General features: G+C 41.8%; 2 protein-coding genes across 2 annotated transcripts in view; both read right to left on the bottom strand.

Moving 5' to 3' along the window:
• Positions 1-45: 45 nt before the first annotated feature.
• Positions 46-8,111, bottom strand: ints7 (integrator complex subunit 7; the record flags this gene model as incomplete). The annotated part of the gene is made up of 20 exons (XM_083898297.1): positions 46-381; positions 1,125-1,310; positions 1,688-1,786; positions 2,330-2,462; positions 2,745-2,813; positions 2,899-3,002; positions 3,312-3,506; positions 3,799-4,005; positions 4,103-4,240; positions 4,438-4,677; positions 5,240-5,337; positions 5,453-5,587; positions 5,695-5,812; positions 5,889-6,011; positions 6,120-6,319; positions 6,414-6,460; positions 6,558-6,695; positions 6,843-6,989; positions 7,262-7,391; positions 8,018-8,111. The coding sequence occupies 20 exons, from the start codon at positions 8,109-8,111 to the stop codon at positions 46-48; spliced, it is 2,937 nt and encodes a 978-aa protein (XP_083754423.1).
• A 1,372-nt stretch (positions 8,112-9,483) lies between these two features.
• ezrb (ezrin b) overlaps positions 9,484-25,076 on the bottom strand; it is a 28,011-nt gene continuing 12,418 nt past the window's right edge. Inside the window, exons 4-14 of the mRNA XM_083899179.1 lie at positions 22,736-22,831; positions 21,287-21,561; positions 20,574-20,657; positions 20,341-20,487; positions 17,141-17,237; positions 16,217-16,380; positions 14,062-14,192; positions 13,634-13,794; positions 12,431-12,523; positions 12,069-12,308; positions 9,484-10,896 (exon numbers count right to left, since the gene is read on the bottom strand). Coding sequence (XP_083755305.1) covers positions 10,732-10,896; positions 12,069-12,308; positions 12,431-12,523; positions 13,634-13,794; positions 14,062-14,192; positions 16,217-16,380; positions 17,141-17,237; positions 20,341-20,487; positions 20,574-20,657; positions 21,287-21,561; positions 22,736-22,831 — 1,653 coding nt within the window. The 3' untranslated portion in view covers positions 9,484-10,731. The remainder of the gene's footprint in view (positions 10,897-12,068; positions 12,309-12,430; positions 12,524-13,633; positions 13,795-14,061; positions 14,193-16,216; positions 16,381-17,140; positions 17,238-20,340; positions 20,488-20,573; positions 20,658-21,286; positions 21,562-22,735; positions 22,832-25,076) is intronic.

Here is a 25,076-nt window from a genome sequence, read left to right on the forward strand (position 1 = left end):
AAAAAAATATTATGTACATAATCAGTTTGTACAAAACAAAATTGACTAGAAGCGGGAGTATGCTGCCCTCTGAGGAGCAGCACTCTGGCCTGCACTCTGCTGCTGTTGTTGCTGCTGCTGTTGTTGCTGTTGCTGCTGCTGCTGTTGCTGCTGCATCTGATGGCGGAGCTGCTGCGAGTACGGATCCTCCAGGGATTTGACCGACACCGTCGTCTTGGGCCCCGTCTTCCACTCGGTGCCGCCGTCGTCCACCACGGACGCCTCCACGGTGACCGAGTGAGTGCCCAAGATGGAGAAATTCAACAAGAACTGGGTGCTGAAGTAGTCGTTGTGCGGCTCCACGCGCTGCTCGATCTCATTCGTTTTAGTGTCGAGTGGAACCTGGTGAGGTAGAAGAGAAGAAGAAGAAGAAGAAGAAGAAGAATAACGGGGGTTAAGTCGAGGAGCAACGACTCGATTCATCAGCGGTGCAAGAAACGGGGTACAGAGCTGGATCTGAGGATAAATGATGCATCCGTGTTCGTAGTGCCTCAAGCAAACTTTGATAGACTGGAGTCATATTTTGTATAAAGGCAGCGCTTACACGCAGCAGCGGCTAAAACACTTGAAACGTATGGAAGAAGCAAGAGGTTAAACGTACACGTTATTTATTGTAAGTTGGATAGGTGAGCATTTTGTTTATTGGGCTTTAAAAATATGCTAATAAAAATAAAATGCACTTTGGGGCTTGAGCTCCTGTTGTGCCTGTTGTTACTAAGCAACCAAAAACCTGGTAGGTGCAGAGATGAATGAAGTTGCTGCAGCTCTACTGGATTAAATAATGCATTAGGAACTAAGAAGACAATAGACCACGAGCGCTGCTCTTCCCTCAACCGAGCTCCATTGGAGTAACAGGATAACACTATCCTCCATAGAGTGACTCAGGATCTTTGTCTTGATAATGGGAAGCTCATTTTTATTTCAGAATGACCATTTTGACCTACTTCTTTGGTCCATGTATCAAAAGAAACACAGAATGCGCTCCCTGCTTTCAAAAATCTCTTGACTGGTGAATGTCTCCATTCGCTGTATATGAAGGCCTCCTAAAAACATGTACATATGAAGGGAAGAGTAGTGACGCATACCTTGAAGTCAGACCCCGTCTTGCTCTGCAGTACCGACGTGACATTGAGGCACACGGACTGGATCTTCCTGAAGAGTCCCGGCGTGGAGCCGTGCTGCACGACGCCCTCCACTTTAAGAGTCAGCTGCTGGCTGCTCTGCACTGGGATGGGCTCACTCGGTGTTCGAGGGGAGGGAGAGATGGCGAGCTGGAAAAGAGAAACACACACCTGGATTAGTCCGAAGAGGTCACAGAGCTGCACTGCAAGTTTCCATGATCACACAACAAAACACACACTTTATTTGAATTTCCTACAGACGAGGAAATGAAGTAGAGAAGAACAGGCTCCTGCTGTGGAGGCTGCAGTACCACTGATGGAGAAAGAGGGAGACAGAGACCAGACAGCAGCTAAACCAGCTCTGCGTTTGTGTACGCTCCGTCGTTTAACCGAGACCATAGCGATGAAAATGTTGCTTCTCCACGTGTTTGTTAAACAAACCTTGATACCAGAGCGTTAACGCTGACGCTTTTTGAGCCGTGTGTGCTTTTATAGTTGAAGTGATCGTAGGACAAGTGTGACTGTACCTTAATGCTTGTTGACTGGAGCTTTTGGAAGAAGTACCTCTGGAAAGACAGCGGGACCTTGAGCAAAGCTATGACGGCGTCACAGAGACATCCTGTGTGCTGGGAAAACAAGAATAAACAAACAATGCCTTTACAGTTTTGATATTGCGAGTGATTTGCAGAAGCTCATTTTCAATTGTATGTTATTTTCCTTTATTTAATCAGCAAATAGTTGAGATAAAAATCACGATGAGCAATATGTATATATATATATTTATATACATATATACGTATACATGTATACGTATACATGTATACGTGTATACATATACATGTATATATATATACATACATACACACGTGTATACATATACATGTATATATATACACATACATACACACGTGTATACATATACATGTATATATATACATACATACACACACATATATACATACATACACACACACACATATGTATATTACATATATACATACACACACGTATAGAAATATACATTTCTATGCATGTGTGTATATACACACACGTATAGAAATATACATTTCTATGCATGTGTGTATATACACACACACACACACACACACACATATACATATCTATATACATATATATATATAAACTTCATGGTGACTGTCAGGTGTTACCAGATGTGAAACTGGGGGGTGTTTCTTGGTGAGGCCCTCCACTTCCTCCAGCACATGGTTGAAGACCGACATCATCCGGCGCTCGTATTCGCTCTCCGTCTGGATGGAACCCAAGGTGCCGTACTCCTGAAAACTAGATTAGACAAACAGAGGGGGAGTTCAGTTACGGACACACATCTATGTCAGGAGAAGGTCTTTACAGGACACGAGCGAGAGCAAAGCACTTTCAGTAATAAAAAAAAAAATACATTCAAATTTTATTTCATTATGGCATGAGCAGTTTCCTAAAGAAATTCAAGATCAGCTATATGAGATCATGTTCCAGTCACAGTCAATATAACCTCTACATCTATCAATCTACTAAACTGGTGTACATATGGAAACGCATCTCAAAAACAACTTGTCCTCCTCTCACCTGGCTGCCTGTGGATCCAGAATCAAAGCTTCAATCACATGGGAAATGAGCAAACAGCTCTGTTGTTGTCTGGACAAAGAGTTAAAGACAAATTCATCACAGCAGAGAAAACATAAGCGACATGTGACATGTGAGGTGCGCTTGATAAGGATACAGCTCCACGTTACGAAGGGTGGCGTAGTCGGCGTCGAACGAGGACTGGTGTAAGTCAGCGTAGCGTGCTGCGAGACTTCTGAACTCATCCATGCACACCTTCATCTGACAAATAAACAAAACAAGAGGTTGAGAACACAATCTCGGACAGAAATCTACATTAAAGCAGCAAGGACAGACAAACTTTACGGCATTTTGCGCCACCTACTGTTTATATTTGTGAACTAACTCCCAATTTTGAAATGTAGATGACTAAATCTGGAAATTCAGTTAGAATTAGTGATGTTTTAATGTAAATCGAGGAAATTATTTACAAAATACTGCCTGCAATTAACTACAATGAAGTTATGTTATGTGGTAAAGTCATCTACGTCCTGCAGTGCTGCCACTCAGGCCGTTTCTCCAGTGTTTCACCTGTAGCGAGATGCGGCCGCAGCGCTGCAGCTCGTTTCCTGAGGTGAGGGCGATGGTGGTGGCAATGGCAGGAGGGGGGCTGGTTTTCAGACTGTTGCAGGTACAAATGAGCTGAGACAGGGCTTGCAGGGTGTCGATCCGCAGCTTAATGAAGTCGCACTGGAACGTGAGCGGGCTCAGCGGAGTGCTGGCAGCCTGGAGGGAGGGATCGATCGGTAAGTGTACATGAACGCCACAGTTAAATAGTTAAGTTACAGGTGGCTTTTTGGTTTGATCTAACAAGATAAAAGTCAGGAAACAAGTTACATTTTGGCATAGGGGGGTACAGAGAAGTATTTAACGTATTTGCACGTATATTTGATTTATTTATAAAGGCAAATTCTAAGCAAAACATAGCAGAACACAGCATGTGAGCAGGAGTATGAGCTGCTTTTACAGAAGGAGGAACTACAGTAGACGGTTTTTGACAAGCTGACAGTTAACTGACCGTGAGAGAGGCGATGCCCTTCTGGTAGGAGCGCAGGGCTTCAGCGATGGCGCTCATGGCTCCACTGTAGTCTCCGTCCTCCACGTGACTCAGGCACTGCTCGGCCTGGGAAAACTCCTTCAGGCTGTTCAGCCAAAAGTAGAAGTGCTCCGACGCCACTCGCGTCCTCAGACTCTGGTACAGCTCGCTGGAGAACTCGTGGCATCCCTGCAGGTTCATGATAAGCGTTTAAGCATCCTGTTTGAGGATGTGCATGTTTCCTTGTGACTGAAGTCATGACATACGAGAAATAAAATGTGTTTACCATTCGCGAGGCTTGCCGTGCAATGCAGTACACCGTCCAGCCGTTGGCAACATTCTCCAACTGTTGCTTGATGACCGTCTTCACGTCAGCCGACAACGACGACTGGCTGGCAACAAAAATCACTGTTGCCAAGGAAACCTGGAATAATTATAGAGAGGGACATATGTTCAAATCTAGACATTTTTTTAAATAATAGGCTAAAAAAATGGTTTGTTATCAGGTTTGTTTCTATTAAAAGCAGGGCTGTGCATGTTGAATGAGGCTCCGTTTTACTGCCGTGACACCCAGTAAAGCTTTAATATACTGTGTAGCTCACGTGTGGCTCAACCTCTCACCAGAAGTTCTTGCTGCTTGTCCGTGGAGGAGTGACTGGCCACTCTGTAGAGGTCCACCAGATCTCCCAGCATACCGTCACCCAGCACAGGCATGTGGCTGGCGATGGCAGCCAGAGCGTGGCACATGAGAACACGGGAGGAGTCGCAGGATAAGTGGAGCTGGCCGAGCAGGAACTCCACGGCCGACTGGCTCAGGTGAGGCCGACTTTTCAGCATCTGAACCAAGGAGGTGAGGGCCGTCTAAAAAGGGGACATAGACAGCAGAGTTGTTGATGATATTAGATCAAGAAAAAAAAATTCAGCGTGCAATAAACAGTGCTCACATTTGTATAATAAGTATTAAAGACCCACATTGATTTAGCATCAAATAACACAAATGTAGTTTTTGTGTCTCCAAGATGTCAGAGCACTGCATCCTGATTGCTGCTCACTCAGCAAAGTTTAAATTTCCACGTTGATGCCTAAAATCAATAACATCTGGCATGACACTTTCCCCTTATTCATAATTTAAAATGTGCTATTATTTTCAATTATATTTTTGTTTACTTTATGTTCTTCTACAAAGAAGGACATTGACTTACACAGATGAACTTTGTGTCTCATTAAAAAAGGGTCTCATTAAAAAAAAAAAATCAATTACTATCTTATGACAAAACAAACAAACAAAGTTGACCAGATATGTCATGTGAATTTATGGAACTTTATGGCAGTTTCATGCTGAAAAAAACATCTTGAGGTTCAGTCACTAATTGCTGATGCATTCATTTGACCTATATTAACTATTGTGGCTTCCATGTCTTACTTTGAGTGTGGCCTGGGCACTGGGGCTGTTGTCCTGACTGCAAAGCATCAGAAGGGACTGCACTGCCAACACTGTGTCCTGCTCCAACTGGATTATATCTTAGAGGAGAAACACAAAACACAGAGGTGCTCAACACTAGAGTGGGGTGAATCTGAAGTGAAATGACTCAGGAGTAATCCATATCCTATAATACATATTCATGCCGTAACTCACCATTTTCTGGACAGGAAATGGCAATGTTGGAAAGCACTCTGACCCCGTGTGCAGCCACTGCCAGGTTACTGTGGTAACAGCATTCTTGTGCCAATTTAACCAGGTCAGTGTGCCGTGGGGGGACAGCAGAGGCACCTCGATGTGTGAAAGACAAACAGACGGCCAGTGTTATTGAACAGGTTTTTTTTCACAATACACATATAAATGATAATAGTATAAGGCTTATTTATACGGACTAATACCTGTCATGTTACTAAAGTATTGCTTGATTGCGATTGTTCCAGAGAGGGTGGAGAGCACAGCCAACATCCCCAGCTTCAAGCTGATGTACGGGCTCGTCAGGGCACACTCACACAGAGCCTGCAGGTGTAAATGGATTCATTTTTTTACAAAACAAATCAAAACATGAAAACAACTCAAGGAAGCAAAAATCTACCTGAGTGTTTTCTTTGATCCAAAGATGAGGAGCCTTTTTAGCCAGGAGCTTTAGATCACTAGTGGCAAGTCTTTTTACAGCTCTTCTTGGGTCGTCTTTCAGGTACTGAAGGAGAAGCTGCAACTGTGCGGATAAAGAAACAAATATAAAGTCACCTATTTATAGTTTAAAATAAGAATAAGAAGGCAACAATGATACTGAATGTCATACAACAGGTACAGTGGTCCACACCTGTTTGGGGATATCAATGAGGGAGAATGCAGCCAGCTGGGTGAAGGTGTGCAGGGTGACGATGACCATGGGGGTGGAGGGATAAGAGTTGACCAGCTGCTGGAGGAGCTCTCTGCTGCTGGAAGCCAGGCTGGCATCATGGTGCATGTGCTGCAGCATGGGAATCAACTTCAGCTTCAGTTCCACTGGAGTGTCCAAACCTGAGGTAAAGGTGCCCATCAAAGAGAAATGTTATATCTGCACAGGACAACACATTCATTCTGAAGGCAAAACTTTGGCTGGACAAGGATTTACCTTGAATCATCTCACTGACTTTGTTGCAAATCCCAGCTGCAAAATCTCTGAAAATTACAAACAACACAAACAAATGTAATAAAAAATTCCCTGTGATCCCATATTTTTTCAGTGCAGTTCAGTTTTGGCAAAGTATTCATTTACTTTGACTGGGCAGAGAAGCTGGCAGCAGCAAATATGGCAGCCTCTACTTCAACGTTGTCATGCGAGTCCAGACTCTGACGAATACTGTGGTGGGCGTTCTTCCTCTCTGGGATGATGGAGGCCAAACTTCCAAGCATCCTGAATAAAATGTAAAAACAAGGACAAAGTGGAAGAGATTACACACATACACACAACAGGAAAGAGGGGGAAGTTGGTGAGCATGTTATTACACTGCAACCTAATCTGAAATGTACAACTTTTGTTTAATTTTGTTTAGATCATCACCTCAGTGTGATGGCTCTGGCCACAGGATCATTGCTATGGATGACTGAAAACACCCTCTTGACAAATTCGTCCACATTGAGGATCTTCTCCAGGTGTTTCTCACTCTGTTGAGTTACTTTCAGCACACAGAGGCGCAAGAAGTTGTTCCTGAAATCAAAGAAACCACCTTTAATAAACAAGGACAAACCAGTCTCACCCCGGCCTCAGTCATAATAAAGATATACCAGAGGTATGTTTGCAGTAGAAATTATCACATGATAAACAATCAAAATATTGATATGTATAGCCTACTGTAAAAATGGGAATGTAAAGAGATTAGATACTTCTGAGATTTATTAAGTGATAAAAAAAGGGGGAAATAATATAGCAGCATGAAAAATAGCCCTACGACGTATCATCCATTTCTGAAGCGTCCTTACCCAAGTCTGAAGATGTCTGCTAGTTTCAGGAAAGCAGAGTTGATGAGTATGGGAAAGGGATACTTCTGGAAGAGTTTGGGGAAAAGCACCACAGCCTCACACTGCTCACCCAGTTTCACTGACCGCAGCCCTGGTGAGAGTTTAGACATTTCACAGGTCAATAAGACAACTAAGAGCAACGTCTCCCAGGTAAGAAGAAGTCATGAGAGAGGGTTATTTTATAAAGACTGGTTTGAGAGAAATAATGATCATTAAAGGCAACTTCTTGGGTTGTGAACAATTTTATACGAAGCTCAGGTTCAACCCTCCCATATCAGGTATTTGTTTATGTTTTATGTCATTTAAGTCTAGACTATAAAACATATTTATTCAGAATGGATTTTAATACCCGGCAGTGTGGTGACACGATTTATTCTTTATTTTTCTTATTATTTGGGTTTTTTTTATGCTTCGGTTCATGTTTTATGAAAAAATTATGTATACTATGTGTTTGTATTGCTTTGTGTCTGTAATGCACTTTATTCACCTGCTGGTTGTAGTAAAGGGCTATAAAAACAAAATACAGTACATTGAATTTGCTTATGCTATTTCCCCTGTGATGCTGTTTGTACATTATCACTCAACAATGCCATGTTTGTTAACGTTTTCAATGCATATTGATGCTGTACAATAAAACACACACACATACACAACACAGGATGAGCCTACAACCCCAGAGAGCTGCCTGCTAACTCGTTAGCTTCCGTGCTAACTCACCTTTATCCAGCTCCATAAGAGCGGAATTGGCGTCGAGCTCTTGTTCTCCATAACACGCTTCTGACAGGAACGACCGGGCAGTGGAAAGTGACATTATTGTTTAATTTTTCTCACGAGAAACAAGGCGTGTTTAGCTGCATCCATTAGCTACCGGTCTCAACGATGATTAGCCATAGCGCGTCATGTCAGATAAACTGCTCAATCACTTCCGGTTTAGTGAGTTTGGCTTTTAAAAAATAAAGCGCGAGGGCTCCAGCTTCATTTACACTTATATTAATATTATGTTCTTAAAACACAACGTTTACCGTAAATAATGTTCAGGTTAAGTATATATATAAATAATGCTATTGTGTGTTTTGATCTTTTTATAATGGTCTGCATACTGTAAAGAGAGTTGGTGGAGGTGGAGAGGTGAACGGGATTAGCAGAGGCTCCGGATAGCAAGTAGCTCAGAGAGACGACAGACAGAGGAGTGGGGGATTTATACACAGCAGATGTATTTCACAATATTTAACATCATCGACCATACAATGTCAGGTCTCTGTGGCACTACGTTCCCTAAATCATACAAGAAGTAGACGTGTTCAACCAGCACCAACTCGTTACTGCGAGATCCCTGCGGAAGTTCACCAAACCGGAAGCCCGGTGAACTGAACTCTCACGGAGCGCTGTATACAACCAAACAAAAAGGGAGGCGCCACCACCTTGTGGCGCTCTTCAGTACTGCAGCAACAATCACATCCAGTCTATTACATATGTATTCCATAGGGCTCGGGCACCGCGTTGCATTCTGGGACGTGACGGCCATGTTGACTTCGCGAATGTAAACAAACAGCAAGTGAACGAGGAGAAGAAGCATAGTTGGGAGAAAGAAAGAAAATAAAGAAAAAATATGTTAAAATCCCAAAAAGGATGTGTAAGCTTACCATGCAAAAACAGCAATAAAAATAAATACAATAAGACACAAAGACAAATAAGCAGAATAAGATAATATTGTAGAGAGCGTCCCAGATGTCTGAGGCACCATCACATTCAGATTTCATTATATATTGTGTCGCGTATAAAATGACGACCCCGCCCACGAGTCTAGAACTGTTGAATGGAAACGTTCACCCGAACACTTTTCACTTCAGTTCGTTAATTATTAACCAGTAATTGGTGCATTAATTACAGCTTATGAGCTCTTCATAAGTGGTTCATTGTCAGAAAGTTGTACCACATGATGAATATCACGTGAGACAACAGCAGCTCGTTTTAGCTTAGCTTATCGTGTTAGCATTTACTAATTCGCAGTTAGGCTGATAATCACAATAAAGTCCATATTGTGGTAAACCAAAAATATGAATGTGGAATGTGAACCACATTCATAAAAAAAGTAAAAACTTTTACGTTAATTCGACACTAAAAATAACTACATGCAAAATAAATACACACGTGGAATCATAGATTTTGTTTTTTATTGCCAATATGTTGAACACCTCATTATAAAATCCTGTTAATATACAAAGACCAGCAGAGCTGTGTGTTTCCATTACAGTGTCAGTAGATGCTACTCTAGTCCACGTCCAGAGAGAAGAGAGTGAGCGACATGTTGGTGTTTCTCCGTCTGGGCATTAAGTCCTTTGTGACCCAAACTCATCAATTTTTTTATGTGATTATAATCCAGAGGAAAAAAAGGCCACTTTGGAGGGGAAAGCACACAACTTGTGCTCATCTCTCACTCTCCTCGACATGACACAGAACAGACAGAAATAAAATATATTAAACCGAAGTGTCCCCGTCCCAACACGGGACTCTGCAGACAGATGCTCCTCAGCATGTTGTGAACTGAAAATCGAAAGTACCAAGGATAGATAGTGATCTCCTTAACTGATTCCATGTCATACAGCTGGATCTCTCCTACAGTAAAAAAAATAATAATTTACAATCAAATCTCTTTAATTTAGTGATCTAAAGGAAAAAAAACAACATATGGAACACTTCTATTACTTTGGTCAATATATAAAACCTTTAAAACACAGTAAATGTTTTCTGTATCATTAGTAGATAGAAAAAAAAATATACAAACCAAGATGAAATACCCTTTTTTATGTCCCATATACAGTATATATATATATCAAACTTGATTTTAACTACTGTATAGCAATATTAAACATAAATGGAAGTGTTCAAATATAATGGAAAACAAAAACAAACATTTTTTTCTGCGTATACTGTTTCTCCCCTTGTCGCAAATAAAGATAAACGATACTTTTCTTCCTACACAACAAATGACAGACATCAAAAACAAACAAAACAAAAAAAGAAGAAGAAGAAGCCAGGCTTGGATTACATACATTCTATGTGCACATCATGAAATAATAAAATTTGGCTAGTCCCCCCCTACTTCATCATCATGATGTCTGGATAAAAATAACAATGATTTGGTCAGAACTCATGAAATTGCACAATCAAATACACAAATAAGATATTAAACACTAAAGAGGAGAGGAGGTTTTGGCACTAAGTTTTTCTTGACGAGGACTTTGCTAAGCCCCGCAAATTCTGACAGACAGACGTACAACACAGGCTCACAACTCTACACCAACTGTACATGGTGCTTCTGCTGTGCTTATAATGATCCAGGTAAGTGTGTGTGTGTGTGTGCTGACTCAGCAGAGCAAGATGTAGGCGACCGTTCAGAAAGGGGTGCGTAGCTGAGGGTCGAGGGCTTCTTATAAGGCCTCAAACTCGTCGATCCTCTGCTTGGTGTTGCCCTGTCTGATCTGTCGCAGGGTTTTGTATTTGTCGCGGCCGGCCCGGACGTTCTCAGAGTGAAGGAGGTCGTTCTGGGTATTCTTGGTGTCGTCACGCGCCTGCGCCAGCTCTGAGGTCAGCGCCTGAGGGCAGGGAAGGAGACACGGCGTGAAATAAAACAGGACAAGACGAAACAACGCTACTGCTTATATGGATCAAGCATCAAACTAGATGTGAGCACTGCCGCCATGACACTGTGAGGTTCCTTTAATTCATCTAGTTGCGACATTTCTCACCAAGTTTTGGTTCCCAGAACTCTCTGGGAAAAAGAAGAAGGTTCCCCTGTGGTTGAAAGTTTCCTAACGTTCCCCTTACGTTAGTTTCTGGTTGCACACTTGTTCCCAGAACTTTACTTTGTCACAACCTGCATAAAACCTTTAGAGAACATTCTCTAAAAGGTTCCCAGAACATTCCCGTAACCCAGGGGTCTCAAACTTAAATGACCAGGGGGGCCACTGAGCATCAAGTCTGGACAGTCGGGGGAAGGGAAATTGAGATAATAGAAATCTAACTTTTTGTGGAGAAAGCATCTTTTCAGTATGAGGGTGAGCTTAAAATTATGTCATGCTTTTTCCCACCATGACATAGCATTTTTTTCTGAGGATATTTCACAGAATTTCAAAAGAAAAGCATTTCTGTTGATATGGAACCATGTATAGTTTGCAATAAAAATGTATTTATGACGGAAAAATTAAAGGCGCGTGCACAAATGAGAGCAATAGATACACATGTGTTACGTGTCGAGTGAAACTCGGATCAAATAATTAGGTCAAACTGGTTTTTGATCACTTTGAAATAACCTTTAAATCTTTCAACATCCAGGTGAAGCTGTGGAGAGGATACACCTAGACAGGGAAAGTTTTTTTTAATTTTGCCTTAACACAAATTGAGCTGCTGTGAGGAAAATCCAGTTCCGTTTCAGCCTTTATTCTGAAAAAAAACCCGACTGATTTAAAGAGATTCTGTCACTAGAATTGACAAGTAACTAACATGTTTGGTTTGAAAAAATTAAAATCCACTGCTGTTTTAATGGGCGTCCAGGTTCAGAGAGTAAATGTCCATAAAAGAACAAAATAGCAGATGTAAGGCTCAAAGAAGAAGCAGTGATCACCAGGTGACTATTGTTAGCACCAAAGAAGTTTTAAGACACGAGAAACATTTTAGAAAAAGCTGCACATTTGCAGCCCCTTACAGTTATAATCTGATCATTCGATAAAATGGTGGACAGTAACGGTACAGTGCACAGCGTCCTTACCCGCAGCTGTTTCTGGACACGCTCGTTCTTCTCGGCCTCGGTGAGACGTTCCTCCTCCATGCGGTGGTCGTTGATGCCCTCGATGGGCAGGTCGGCGCTGTGCGTGCTCACGTTCTCCTCGCTGTCGCTGTTGTAGTCCAGGTTGTCGTACACGGGAGGAGGAGGAGGCGGCGGTGGCGCCGTCATCACCATGTGCAGCTCCTCTTTGGTCTTCACCAGATCGTCCTGAGCTTCTAGGGCCTGGTGAGAAAAGTGGTCCAAGAAACGAGTGAGGTGTGGTTGGAAAAAGCACCCACAACAAATACAAATGGATTGCAAACACGATGGTGTCTGTTTGTTTGTTTTCCAGTTAAAGCGCTCACCTTGAGCTGCCATTGGTTGGCCTCATCCTCCTTGGATCTCCTAGCCTCCTCCAGCAGGGTGATCTTGGCTGTGTGCTCTGCCAACTCTGCAGCCTGACACAAGACAAAAAGGTAGAGCAGAACAATTATATTCAAGGTTAACAACTCAATTAGGGCATGAATTACAAATAAAGTAATCTGAATCAGACAGATTTGCAGTCTAAAATGACCAGGTTTCACAATCCCTTGTTTATGTAAATACACCAAGCCTTGAAAGTGGGTTATGACTCTGATACGTGACGTTTATTTCCTGAATCCACCAGCAAATGATCTCATAAACTTGTCGACACATGTACATGTTTTTGAGTAAATAAGAGGTGCAAAAAAGCTTCGAGTGAGACTGAGGTAACAGTGTGAACACTTCCTGATATCTATCTAACCCTTCCCTGAAGTCCAACACAACTATTCAAATTTATGCTCTAATAATAGCTAGAGGTTCTACTGAAAAAGCAATTATTTCCCTCTAAATACGTCATTCAGTCTGACATTCAAGATTGCGACCCAGTGGGCAGAACATATTTAAATTTGATAATACAGCAATTTAAGACCATGCAAAGCACAATAATGAGAATATGAAAAAAAACAGAAGGTCAATTCTTTGAGCTCAGTCTGTGGATGAAATGTAACCAGACTCTGGGTGTTGTGGTACATTCCTCCTGACCGCCACAACAATGTGAACAGCTTTTATTTCAACAGACTGAACTGAACACGGGCTCAGTGTTAAACACTGTTCGTAAAGACGAAGAACGTGAAAGTGAAAAGGTTTTCAGCGAGACAATCGCTCCCTCCCCCAGAGGCCAACATTTTAAACAAGACTTTTGTCAGGTCACAGTCAGGCAACGTTAATCTGCCGCACAAGCTTCTTAGCAGGGGTTGAAGTTATAAAAGGTGACGCAGCAGGTGTCTGTGTGAGAGGAGCAGTGCTGGGGTTTGACTGCCGTTGTCAAAAAGAACCACAGCTTTACTGTCAGGACTGTGGAAGTGGGTGGTCTGTGGGGATGCAAGTCTGAAGTAAAGGGGCGCGGTTCAGCGAGATGCTACTAGCCTAGGTGGTTTTATCTGGAGCTACAGTAGTGAATAGACAAAAACATTTGAGGATACTGTGAGAGAGGAAGTCTAGTTTTCAGTTTCTTAATGAATGCACTGCGACATTTCAACACTAACCAGCTGCTCCTGACTCTTCTTCTGGTCCTCGGCTTGGCGAGCAAGCTCCTCTTTAGCCAGCAGGGCGGCCTGACGCTCCGCCTCCAGGCGAGCCGCTTCCTCCTCGGCCCTCCTTCGCTCATGCTCCAGCATGGAGGCTCTTTGGCGCTGGTCCTGCAGATCTAAAAACACAGAGGAAGTGAGCGATATATGAGACACATGAGGAAAACTGCAGCACTAGCTTAATTTAGAAAGGTGGATCATGGGAGATCTGTTTGCTAGTTGTTACAGAATTGGTAGTAAAATTAAATAATGCACACATCTGAAACCCACTTCAAATCCACCATCAGGTAACCCCTAACAACAATAAATGAAGTGTTTGCAAGAACTCAAACATAACCCGTTAGGCCAAGAATTCATCTACCCACATCATTTCTTCCTCCCCTCACCTTTCTCTGCCCTCCTGGTCTTCTCCTCAAACTGGTAGAGCCTCATCATCAGATCCTGCTTCTCTCGCTCCATCTGCTCCTTCTCCTGCTCGATGGACTCTCTTTTCTTCTTCTCTTTCTCCAGCTGGGCCCTGCAGATAAGACACAGCCGCCATGAGCCCGACAAAGCCAGCTGACACACGGTCCGTGATGTACGGTCACTGGGGGCAAACAATGGTCAGCGAGGCCAACGAGTGTCTCCTTTACCACTGTCCCAGTGACACGGCCACAAGCGAGTAGTCTGAATTGTTTTTTATCTTGCCCAAATTGCAGGTGAAGCAAAGTTGTAACCACCTTCACAAGCATTTAGCAGCACAGTGACCTTTAATGACCATCGGCTTTTACGAGATCCAGTAAAGGGACGTCATGGCAACAGCTGCTAGAACCACCTACATGTTACGGTTGCGTTTATTATGGATTCATTTGCTAATTAAGGTGTAATCAGGCTGAATCACATGATCCACGTATGTTAGTCTGACTAAGTGCAATCAGACTGAATCACATGTCCCACGTACGTTAGTCTGACTAAGGGTAATCAGACTGAATCACATGATCCTCGTATGTTAGTCTAAGTGTTATCGGACTGAATCACATTCCACAACCACAATCACAACCACGTATGTTAGTCTAAAACGAGCTGGATTTTAGTCGGACTAACATGAGTTATTGTCTTAGTCTGACTATAATCAGACTTTTAACATGAATGTAGCATAAATGAAGTCTCATTTAAAGACCACAGATGAGAATTATCTTTACAAAAAGCAGTTGTTTTTCCCACGCCCTACTTTATCATGAAATAATCGAATTCAAATAATACTGCCAGTTAACGAAGCATTAATGACAAATCTTTGAGTCCCCAGAGTCCTAACTTTGGACAAAGAAGACTCATTTACTGGAAAAACTCCAAGAACACTTCAATCGAGGGGGAAACCCCACAAAATTTGGTTTGCATGACACACTGCACTACAAATAAGCTGAAACATTTTTTTTTTTTTTTCAGTTTTGTTGAATGCAATCTTTTGCAAGCTAATAATTTTCTTCTTACATTTATTGCTTCCTTCTGCGCAAGTGATTTTGAGGCTTTGGCGAGACATCAGGTTGTTGCAGTCAGATTTAAAGATTAATCATATCCATTTTTAGGGCTCCTCAGAGACGGCCTTGTTCCTTTGTTTGGACACTGACCACTGAGCGCTACTGTGTGTGAACTATCACTCTTTCTGAGGGGACCTGGTGATCTAATGTTTCTTCTCCCTCTGGTATTTACTGTGTTGTCTGCTCCACCACCACCATTACATCACCATGTTTGAACAGCTGTAGAGGACAGACAGTGGGCCCTGACAGCTGTCGCTGAGAGACCAGGGTCAACATCCATTCACTTTCAGTTCGGGCAATTCAGGAAGTACAGTTCCCATACTTGAACAGGAATGTTGTTTTGTTACCCGATGAATGGTCGTTTCCACTTCACATGTAGAACAAGCTTCAGGGGGGAAATAACTGAGCTGAGATGAGCTGAGAATCATGAATGGAGACGAGCACTGGTAGAAAACTGGCGGTTTCAGATAAATTCTCTGCTGGGCCTTTATCATAAAAATGTGTGTATTTAGAAGAAACACAAACATGCTGCAGGTCAGGTCATTTCATTAGAGCAAATTGATCAAACACAATAAAAGTGTTTTCCTTTTAACGAAGGCAGAATTGAGGAAATAAGAGCTTGATCTGCAGCAATAAAGGCCTACATGTGGGGTAGAGACCATACAATATTATAAAATTGGATTTGATTTTCATAATCATTTAAATTACAAATAAATTAATCTGTTTGGATTTTGGACAAAATTAGGCCCTGGAAGTCTTTATTATTAATCAATTAATGAAAAACTGCTGTTAATGCAAATAATGAAATAAGTCAAATAAACGTTTGAGTGAGGGAGTATTAGAAACCACATAGGTAAGATAATATAATAACTTGTATTATTGCTTCTGGTATTTATATTTTATGGCATATTTAAATTCTATTTTGACTCAAATAACATTAAATCATCAGTCTCACTATGAAACTCAAAATGTGCCAGAAAAAAAACCTATCACAAAAAGGTGTGTTGTGCAGATTCCTGCGTACCTCTCCGCCTGTTTCTGCTGCTTCTCCTCTCTGGCCTGAGCCTTCATCTGCTGCACCTCGATTGTGTCCGGCTTGCGGCGACGCATGTACAGCTCGTGGTTGCCCATGCACAGCTGCAGGATGCGCTTGTTTATGCGCAGTCTCGGGGCGTAAAACACAAAGTCCTGAAAGATGGAAAAAGAAACGAGAGGAAGAATCAGAACGAGAATATCTACTGCTCCTTGACCGATATGGTTTGCAGATACAGGCCGTAGTCCGACTAAGACTAAGGCATTTATTTGCCGTGTATATCTGACTCCACCTCTGTAGGTGGCGCTGTATCGCTCTATAAGCTAGTGCGTATGATTTCTGCCAACAGTACTGCAATTTATGTCTTCATTTATGTCCAGTTCAACTAAGCGTATACACGCAGGATTAATCGGACTATGAATCACATTATCCAGGTATGATAGTCCGACTATGACTGGTTTGATTTTTAGTCGGACTAACGCGTTTCAAGACATTAAGAAAACCAAATGATTGTTTTTGTCCGACTAAAAATCCGACTTTTAACATGCTCGATTTTTAGTCAGACTAACGTTTTTCAAGACATTAAGAAAACCAAATGACTGTCTAAGTCTGACTAAAAATCCGACTTTTAACATGCTTGATTTTTAGTCGGACTAACGTGTTTCAAGACATTAAGAAAACCAAATGACTGTCTTAGTCCGACTATAATCGGACTTTTAACATGCACGTAAACACACTTACAGCACAGAGCTTAAAAGTGTAACCAAAACTGCTGAAAATTCTGAATTCTACCCAAAGAGGAACAAGAACTACTTTGGGAAAGAAAAGAAGACGTTTAAGAGAAGTAGGGGTGGGGAGGTGTGCTTATATTGAGACATCTCTGCATCAGCTGATGCTCTGCATGTCGTTACTCACAGGTGATTTCTTGTCAATGGGCTTGATGATGAATTTCTTATCGTTGAAGGAAATGTTTCTGATCTCGCTCCAGGGGAAGCCAATCTTTGGCGTCAATCTGAGGAGGTCACACACAGATGAACATGAACGTTAATACCGTGACGCTGGGAGGAGGAGGAAATCATGCTACGAAAGGAAAAAACTGATTCATTTTGGGAACATTTGACCAACTTTAGCATGTTAACGTCATCAAACAGTACAGGTATGATAAACAGTTAGGTTTGACAGTTAAAAAAGAAACATACTGAGGTCTCAGATTCAAAATACCGAGGTCTTTTAGGTTTCATTTTAGCTACCATTGTAGCTCAGACGCAACTGGCAATCCGTGGTTGCTCGGCAGCTGAGACTCTACTGACTGCAATGATTGGTAGATGGCGGTAGGTGGCGCCACATGCCAAAACATGATTTCAAAACATAAACATGATTTGCAGCCCACAAAAGATTTTTCTTAATGCAAATATTTTGGCTGTACCGTTGTTGTTGGCGAGTTCAGTATGTTATATGAATATTATTCCAGAGTCTCTGTGACATATTAGGAGGATTTTATGGCCAGTTTAGATTTATTACATAATTCACCTTTAAGTCAATCTTACATAAGATTTTTTAATGATATCACTGCCTTCTTTGATGTAAAGCAACAAAATAAAAATGAAAGGTTCTATATAGTCATTTTATTTTATATAAAATTGAAATAATTAAACATATATAATTAAAATAATTATAAATGGTATTTTCAAATGAAAGGATTAAATTAAGAACAAACAGGGCAGATTAAAGAACAATTATCCAGTAAGTAGTAGTTGGTGGATGGTATACATTCATGTCAAACATAATTAGTCTATGTCTATAGATCCACTGTATGAGGGATGAATCTTGGGTGTGGCTCATCCCCCGCTCTGTTGTGCCAAACAGACTGAACGGAAGCCAATTTCATTCAACACAACACAAAGTGGTGCCGCGAACACAGACCAGCTCATAGCGTTGTAATCTAGACAGGCAGCTCTCCACCTCTTGCAGCGAAACTCCCAACTGTGAAACTGCGCTGCTTGACTGGAATTTCACTCGCTTAGCGACCCTGACACACGCCTGTGGAATTGAGAGAACAATGTGGAGTTTATCTTAGGGTTTGGATATTTCTGTCACTCATCTTTCATTCATGAATTATGTCAAAAAGGAATTCACTCTGTTGTTCCCGTGACATTTCGTGAAATAGGAATATTTCAGGTTCTGAATAAGACTCTACGTGGCACTTAAAATGAATACAAATCATAATATTAAATAGTATTTTTCCCGATTATAGTATTGATTTTGATTAGTTATTAAATGATTACTAATTACTAATGATTACTTACATTATCTCCTCAATAATTATTTCTTTTTCAGTCAGTGTATTAAACTATTACGCCGCTAAATGTTTCTTTAAATCAGTGTAAAACTATTTTGTTGCAGCCAGAAGTTAGGACTGAGTCAGGGTAAGAAAAATATTATTTAAAAATATAATACAAATTGTTCACTGCATTGTTAAAGTGATTTACCACCAGCATTTAAACAGGTGAAGCTAAAGTGTGATATATGACAGAGAATAAGGAGTTAAACCAGCACCAGACTGCGCCTTGGCGATGCTTTAGCTGCACTAATGCATTGTGGGCCGCCTGCTCTCATTGGGGACAGTGTTGTAGGTTAGCCTCACATTCTTAAGTGCTGCACAGCTTGAAAAACCAGTTAGCGTCGTCATGGTTACAGCAGAGGGCACCGTTGAGGAGAGGCCCTCTTTTTTTCTTTTTTTTTTTTTAAGCTGATCCCATGGAGCACATAAAAAGACCGAGTCACACAAGGACAGAAGAACTTTGTATGTTCCCTAACAACGTGTTTCTCACGCTTACAGGAGGTTTCATGTCAGTTAGGCTACGAATAGGGGGTTAAAATGAGAGACGGAGTGAACTCCAACACAACAGCAATTAAGAGTAATTAAATAATTTAGACTTGAAAAGAACCGCATGCTCATGTCAAACAAAAAAAATCCTCCATTATAGGTTTAATTAAAAGCCTCAAATGACTTCACTGCAGTTTGTCAGTGTTAATTTCTTTCCCTGTGACAAAGACCAAACTGTGCTTGAAGAGAAGTTGGCCCGTAACAGCCACTTCACTGTGAGAAGAGCTCCAAAACTGAAGAGCTGAACTGAGCCAGAGTGCAGCTGCGAGGCTTTTCCAGCACAGGGTCAGTGACTGAGAAGTGAATGCTCCTTTAACACAGTGTACTTCACTCCTGTAAACCTCACAGAGCAGGCACACCAGCCACGGGAGACCTGCAAACTCATTTCACCAAACACACGGCCATTATCTCCCCCCAAACAACACGGGCAATCATGATGACCCAGACTACGCTGGATGCTGGTCAAACGCTGCCAGGTCTAAAAAAAAAAAAGGAGGTGTCTCATTCACCATGAGGCAACACAAATACAACAAATGATGAATGCAAAACAGGAATATGTGGCCTCTATAGGCTCAGCAGATGTTGCTCGGTTTTAGAGCAAAAGCTAGTAATAAGTTAAGAGGTCGGGCTGGAAGATAAGGTAAAAAATTTGATGCAATTGAATAATTGCCAAGTTGATCAATACACATTGATCAATTCACACATCACATGTATATTTTATGTATATAGACACACACACACACACACACACACACACACATATATATACACATTAAAAAAAACCAGCAGGTTTCCTATTGTATAGCACAGAGTCTATATAAATAATTTGTCATGCCAATGCCAAGCATCTTGTATGTGCTTTTAAACCACAGCGCCCTCCTGAAGCAGGGGGCACAGATCCTAAAACCACATCATGAGATAAAGAAAAACAGATTTGATCATTTGCTTTACCGGATGAGTAAGAGGCACAGAACTGCTGAGTTTCAATGTTCAACTCTGTCTTTGGAGAGACAAAGAGGACTCTATCCATTTGGCCCCTCACTGATATTCCTGTCATACTCTGCGCCGAGAAGCAGGAACAGTAATTAAGTGCAGACACGCCTTGGGCCAGTTCAGTTCCGTGTCACGGTGCTGCCCGCCAGCAACACGCAGAACTCAAGAGCCGGAACAGATGCTGACAAAAGGGCTGTCTACTTCAGGGATTTGGTCAGTACAGTACAATGCTTACTTGTCGTCCTTCTCATAAATGTTGAGTCCCAGGGCGTCCACTCCCAGCCACAGCTCTGTTCCCTTCTTATTCTTAATATCAAAGTAGTTGACGCCGTACATTTCGAGGTCCTGGGCGATCTTCAGGTACTCCAGCATGGCGTCCTCCCTGCGACAGATGTCACGATGAATGACACGATCGAGTGAACCGACTACTGCTTATAAATCTAGATGTGTGGTCAAGATGAAACTTACTTCAGCATGCCACCGTGCTCCTCGTGCCACACCTGAATCCTCTCCTCCCACTGTTCTCTGGATAACTTGTGCTGCTCCAGGACTCTAGATAGAAATAACATGTATTATTGTTGCCCAGTGCGTGAGTTAAGTAACTTTACTGAATCCATTTCCCTGTCAGTGCGTTGTCCAGAGGCAAAACGGTGATTTCCCCGAAGTGCAGAATTATCCCTTTCTGCACTAGTTTGACATTTTATTTACTAGTCTTGCACTGCAGTAGGAGGAAAGGTAGAATGGGTGCAACAGTGACAGCAACTGAGCTGCGCACTGGAAAATAAGAGTCAAGTCTGAAATATGCAAATCCTCAATAGGGGCTGAATGGAGCTGATGACACACCAGCTATAACAACAGTATTGATTGGTGTTAGATTGTACCATGGTCCGCTTTATAACATGTGACTGAGGCTAAACTCTCTCTGGACACATCCACTGTACTCTGTGTAGTCACTGTTTGCCGTTAAGGTTCGGTCATTCCAAATTTACTTTTTTGTTTTGAATATATACACCACAGTGAATATAAACTTAAAACTTCACTTAAAAACAAAACACTGGGACTCAAAGCACAGTCCTACTTGTGCCAAACCCACTGACTTCAGGCGTCTAAGCATAACACTACACGAAACCTTGCCTTTTGATCTAGATTCAAGTCCAACAACGTGATCATTTCTCCTGTACCTGTGTGGGAGCATGCGTTCAGACACCAGGTATCCCGGCCGGTGAACTTCTTTGTCGTAGTCTCCAAACTTGGCCTGAACGGAGTAGGAGGCCAGCAGCACGGCCGTCTCTGGCGGGCAGTAGACCTCGTCGCTGAGGATGCTCTCCTTCACCTGCAGGAAGAAGAGCTTCTGGGTGATGTCCTGGATCAGCTCCTCCGACACGTCCTCCGGGAAGAACTTGGAGCGAAACTTGAACTGAAGGGGGTTCTCTTTCTTCACGTCCTGTGATGACACCTGGAGACAAATTAAAACACAGTTTAAGAGAGGGTTTACAGTCAGATATTGAATATACGACCCAAACTTTACTGTAAAAAAACTTTTGTAGCTATAGAAAGAGCATTGCTTTATGGAGGCCACCATTTTGTGCCAATACGGTATCTGTCCCAATCAAATAAATGCGGTAAAAGAGCATCACTGAAGAGAAAAAAACATGCAATTTATTGGATATGTGACTTTACAAAAGGAAATCCATAATTCTCATTTAGAGTAAAACAATATTATAAATCTCAGCTACAGTATGTGCTTACACAATGTGCCAATTTCTCCTAATTTCTACTGCTACTAGTCACAGGGAAATTGCTACGCGACCAGGAATATTCCAGTTTTGTGAGCTTTGTGCTGATAAGCTGCAGCACACGTGATCTTTGTCTATTACTATAAACATGTTAATCTGTGTGGTTAATTAATCAATAAAGTCAAATGTATATTCTTCCGGATACACACAAACAAACAAAAACATGTGAAAAAGCAAAGAGTATATCTTTTTTTGGTTCTTGTGACTTGCAATTTTTCCTCGCAGCTTCCTGTAAATACACAGCAGGCTTTGTACAACTTAAACAAAAGCTGTAAAAAGACTCTGGTGAGTAAAATTACTGGAACTCCCCCTCTGAGAGATTATTAGTGCAGACTACACAGCAGCAGCTTTAAGCTGTGCTTTTGCTAAATTGCATGCATGACTTCCATTTCTCAGAATGTACTATTTTTACATATTTTTTACACAAGCAGGTAATAAAGTCCAGGTAAATGTTGACTCAAGGAGAACAGAAGCAGTTATGGTTCACAAAGAGGTCGCACTGATCAAGTCAAATAATTGACTTCCAGATTATGATTATATGTGAATCATAAGCCCCCCCCCCCCAACACAAACAGAAACCAGAACTGAGATTCAAAATTAGAAGCCATGTCAAGCGGAAACGTACACATACAGTACATTCATGGTGCAATATGGTGGCTACTGATTGACTGAGGGGCAAACAGTTCTGAGTTCCGATTGCATCGAACACATTCTTCCGCTATGACTTCACTGTGCTGCCAAAGACGAAGTGTTGCAAAAGCTGGTAGCAAAATAGACGGTGCCGAATAGATGATAAGACGAGTAAGAATACGTGTGACTTCAGCCGGATCTTACCTTTTTGTCCAGTTTCAACCAAGTGTAGTAACCTTTGCCATCCATGTACTGTAGTCCGAAGTACCAGATCTCACGCAAGCCGACGGTTTTCACCACCTGCAGAGAAAAAACAAAAAAAGGTAAACAACATGTCGAAGCAGCCACCTGAAACACGGGCCAAGTCTGCCAAAAAACTACGAAATCTCATCTCTGACTCCAAAATACAGAGCCGAACAGTTCCCAAATGACTTCTGTGTGTCAGGTGATATGCTTTTTTTTGCAAATTCTGCCAACATACTGTTGACTGGAAACGTAAAAATGTGTGTGATTACCACTTGTTGTCCAAAAGCCATGTGAAAAACAAAGAAAAACACTGTGCTGCTGCTAATGCTAGCCAGGCCAACCTGCTATTAAATGACACTACATCTCTACACCTGAAAAATAGTATGCGAGTATGCAATCATGAGAAGCTGTACAAAAAAATAAAAAGGCCTTTGAATGCTTTGTGACAGTTGCTGGCAAGGCCTTAAAAAATCTAACCCTAAGGCGACATTCTCGGGTACCAGGTTAATCCGGTGGGCAGCCCTCATCGCATTGCACGCTGCCAGGCCTGAGGCATGGATTTGATCAACTGGGATAAAGAAAGTGTATTTAAAATGTTCTATGTTTAATGTTCTGCAGCGAAAGACAATGGACTCATCTCTACAGATAAGTGTTTGTCTTGAGAGTTGCAGTCTATGGCTGCGACCAGCAATTGTTGAATGATCTGCTTATTGATATTTGGGTAAATCAGTTGTCTTATTATTATATATATTATATACTCGTTTGGACTCTGATGAAGGCTTCAGATTGAACACATGGATATATGTATTTTAAAGGGCTCAAGATGACAAAGTTGATTATTCTACTTTTTCTCCTTTCCTTGTTCAATCACTCAACATTAGAGTGACTTAAGTGACTTATTTAGAATGCAATCCTTAAATCCATACATTCTTGGAAAGGATATTCTCAAAGTACCCGGATGACAAGCAGTATGTACATGTATTGTTCTCCTGATATAAAATCAAGCAACAAGTGAAATGGGTCTAATTACAGTTACTTGATGTTGATGCTTGTTTTAGTTTGTCCCTGAAACACAGAGTTCCAGTTAAACACACTTTTTTATCACACTGGACAAAGAAAATTGATTACTTACTGCAACTACTAACTCTACATCAGCACATTTCATTCTGGACAAATTCCGAGAACTGTGTCCAGTAACATTCTGTGTTACAGAAACACTTCTCGCTTGGTGTCGCAAACCAAATCTTGAACAAACTCCCGTCATTGTTTCACCAGTGAGAAAAGTAATACAGTATCAGAGTGAGAAGGGAGTGAGAGCGCGCCTGGTCCGGCTTACAAGACCAGCTTCACTCTGGCAAAACAGCAACAGCCACAACTCATCACTATTATCATTATTATTATTATTATTATGAATATCCAAAAGGCAGATTATGCACAAAGTTTTAATTTCCACCACACTGGAAACAGAGCATGGCTAGGCCTTGGAAAAATGTCTCTAGATCAGCAATTTTATAGACCCTTTTCAAACGAACGTTGCCTGTGTAACTGAAGAAGAAAGTGAAAACCCAGTCTGAAATCTGGAATAATCACTTGTGCTGCTGCTGCAGGAGGAGCTGCCATTTTTCCACTGGCTTCTGGGAGAAACCTCAACGACCAGAGTCTCTTTATGGCCTTCACAGAGGCAGAGTTATTTTCCTACAACACCAAGGAGGAATTCATGATTCTCAAGAGTGTGTGTGTGTATATATATATATATATGTCAGACCCCTATTTGAATGCATCCCTGCTTTATTCCCCACACACAGTCACCAGGTGAGGTGAAACCTCAAGTCACCACGCTGGCACTCTGGTCAAGCCCATCCCCAATGACTATCTCCCCACAAAAGGTTGAAATTAAAATCAAAACCCTCCCTCTCTACCTCTCTGTCTCTGTCTCTGACACAAAATAAAAGGGTAGCCTGACCAGTGGGAGTAAAGATGAATGGCTTTTTTTTTTTTTTCGGGCAGGATTGCATTTACAGCAGCAACGTCAACAACCACTCGAATGGTTGCCTGTAATGAGAGAGCACTTCAGGCTGCATCTCACCAGCAAACGAAACTTATAAGGCCTCTGAACACAATGAGGCCCTTTCATGGCGGTTCTGCGCCGGGGTCTGCAGAGGTCGAGAGGCAGAGAAACAGAGCGAGTTAACACACAGGTACCTGAAGTGTTTTTCTCAGGGGGATAAGCCTTCTGTGGAGAGTTTACCAAACCTTCAATGTCTTACTTCTCATTGAATCCAAGGGTGCTTTGACACCG

The sequence above is a fragment of the Microchirus variegatus genome (genome assembly GCF_963457635.1).
Source record: "Microchirus variegatus genome assembly, chromosome: 12".
Classification (NCBI taxonomy): domain Eukaryota; kingdom Metazoa; phylum Chordata; class Actinopteri; order Pleuronectiformes; family Soleidae; genus Microchirus; species Microchirus variegatus.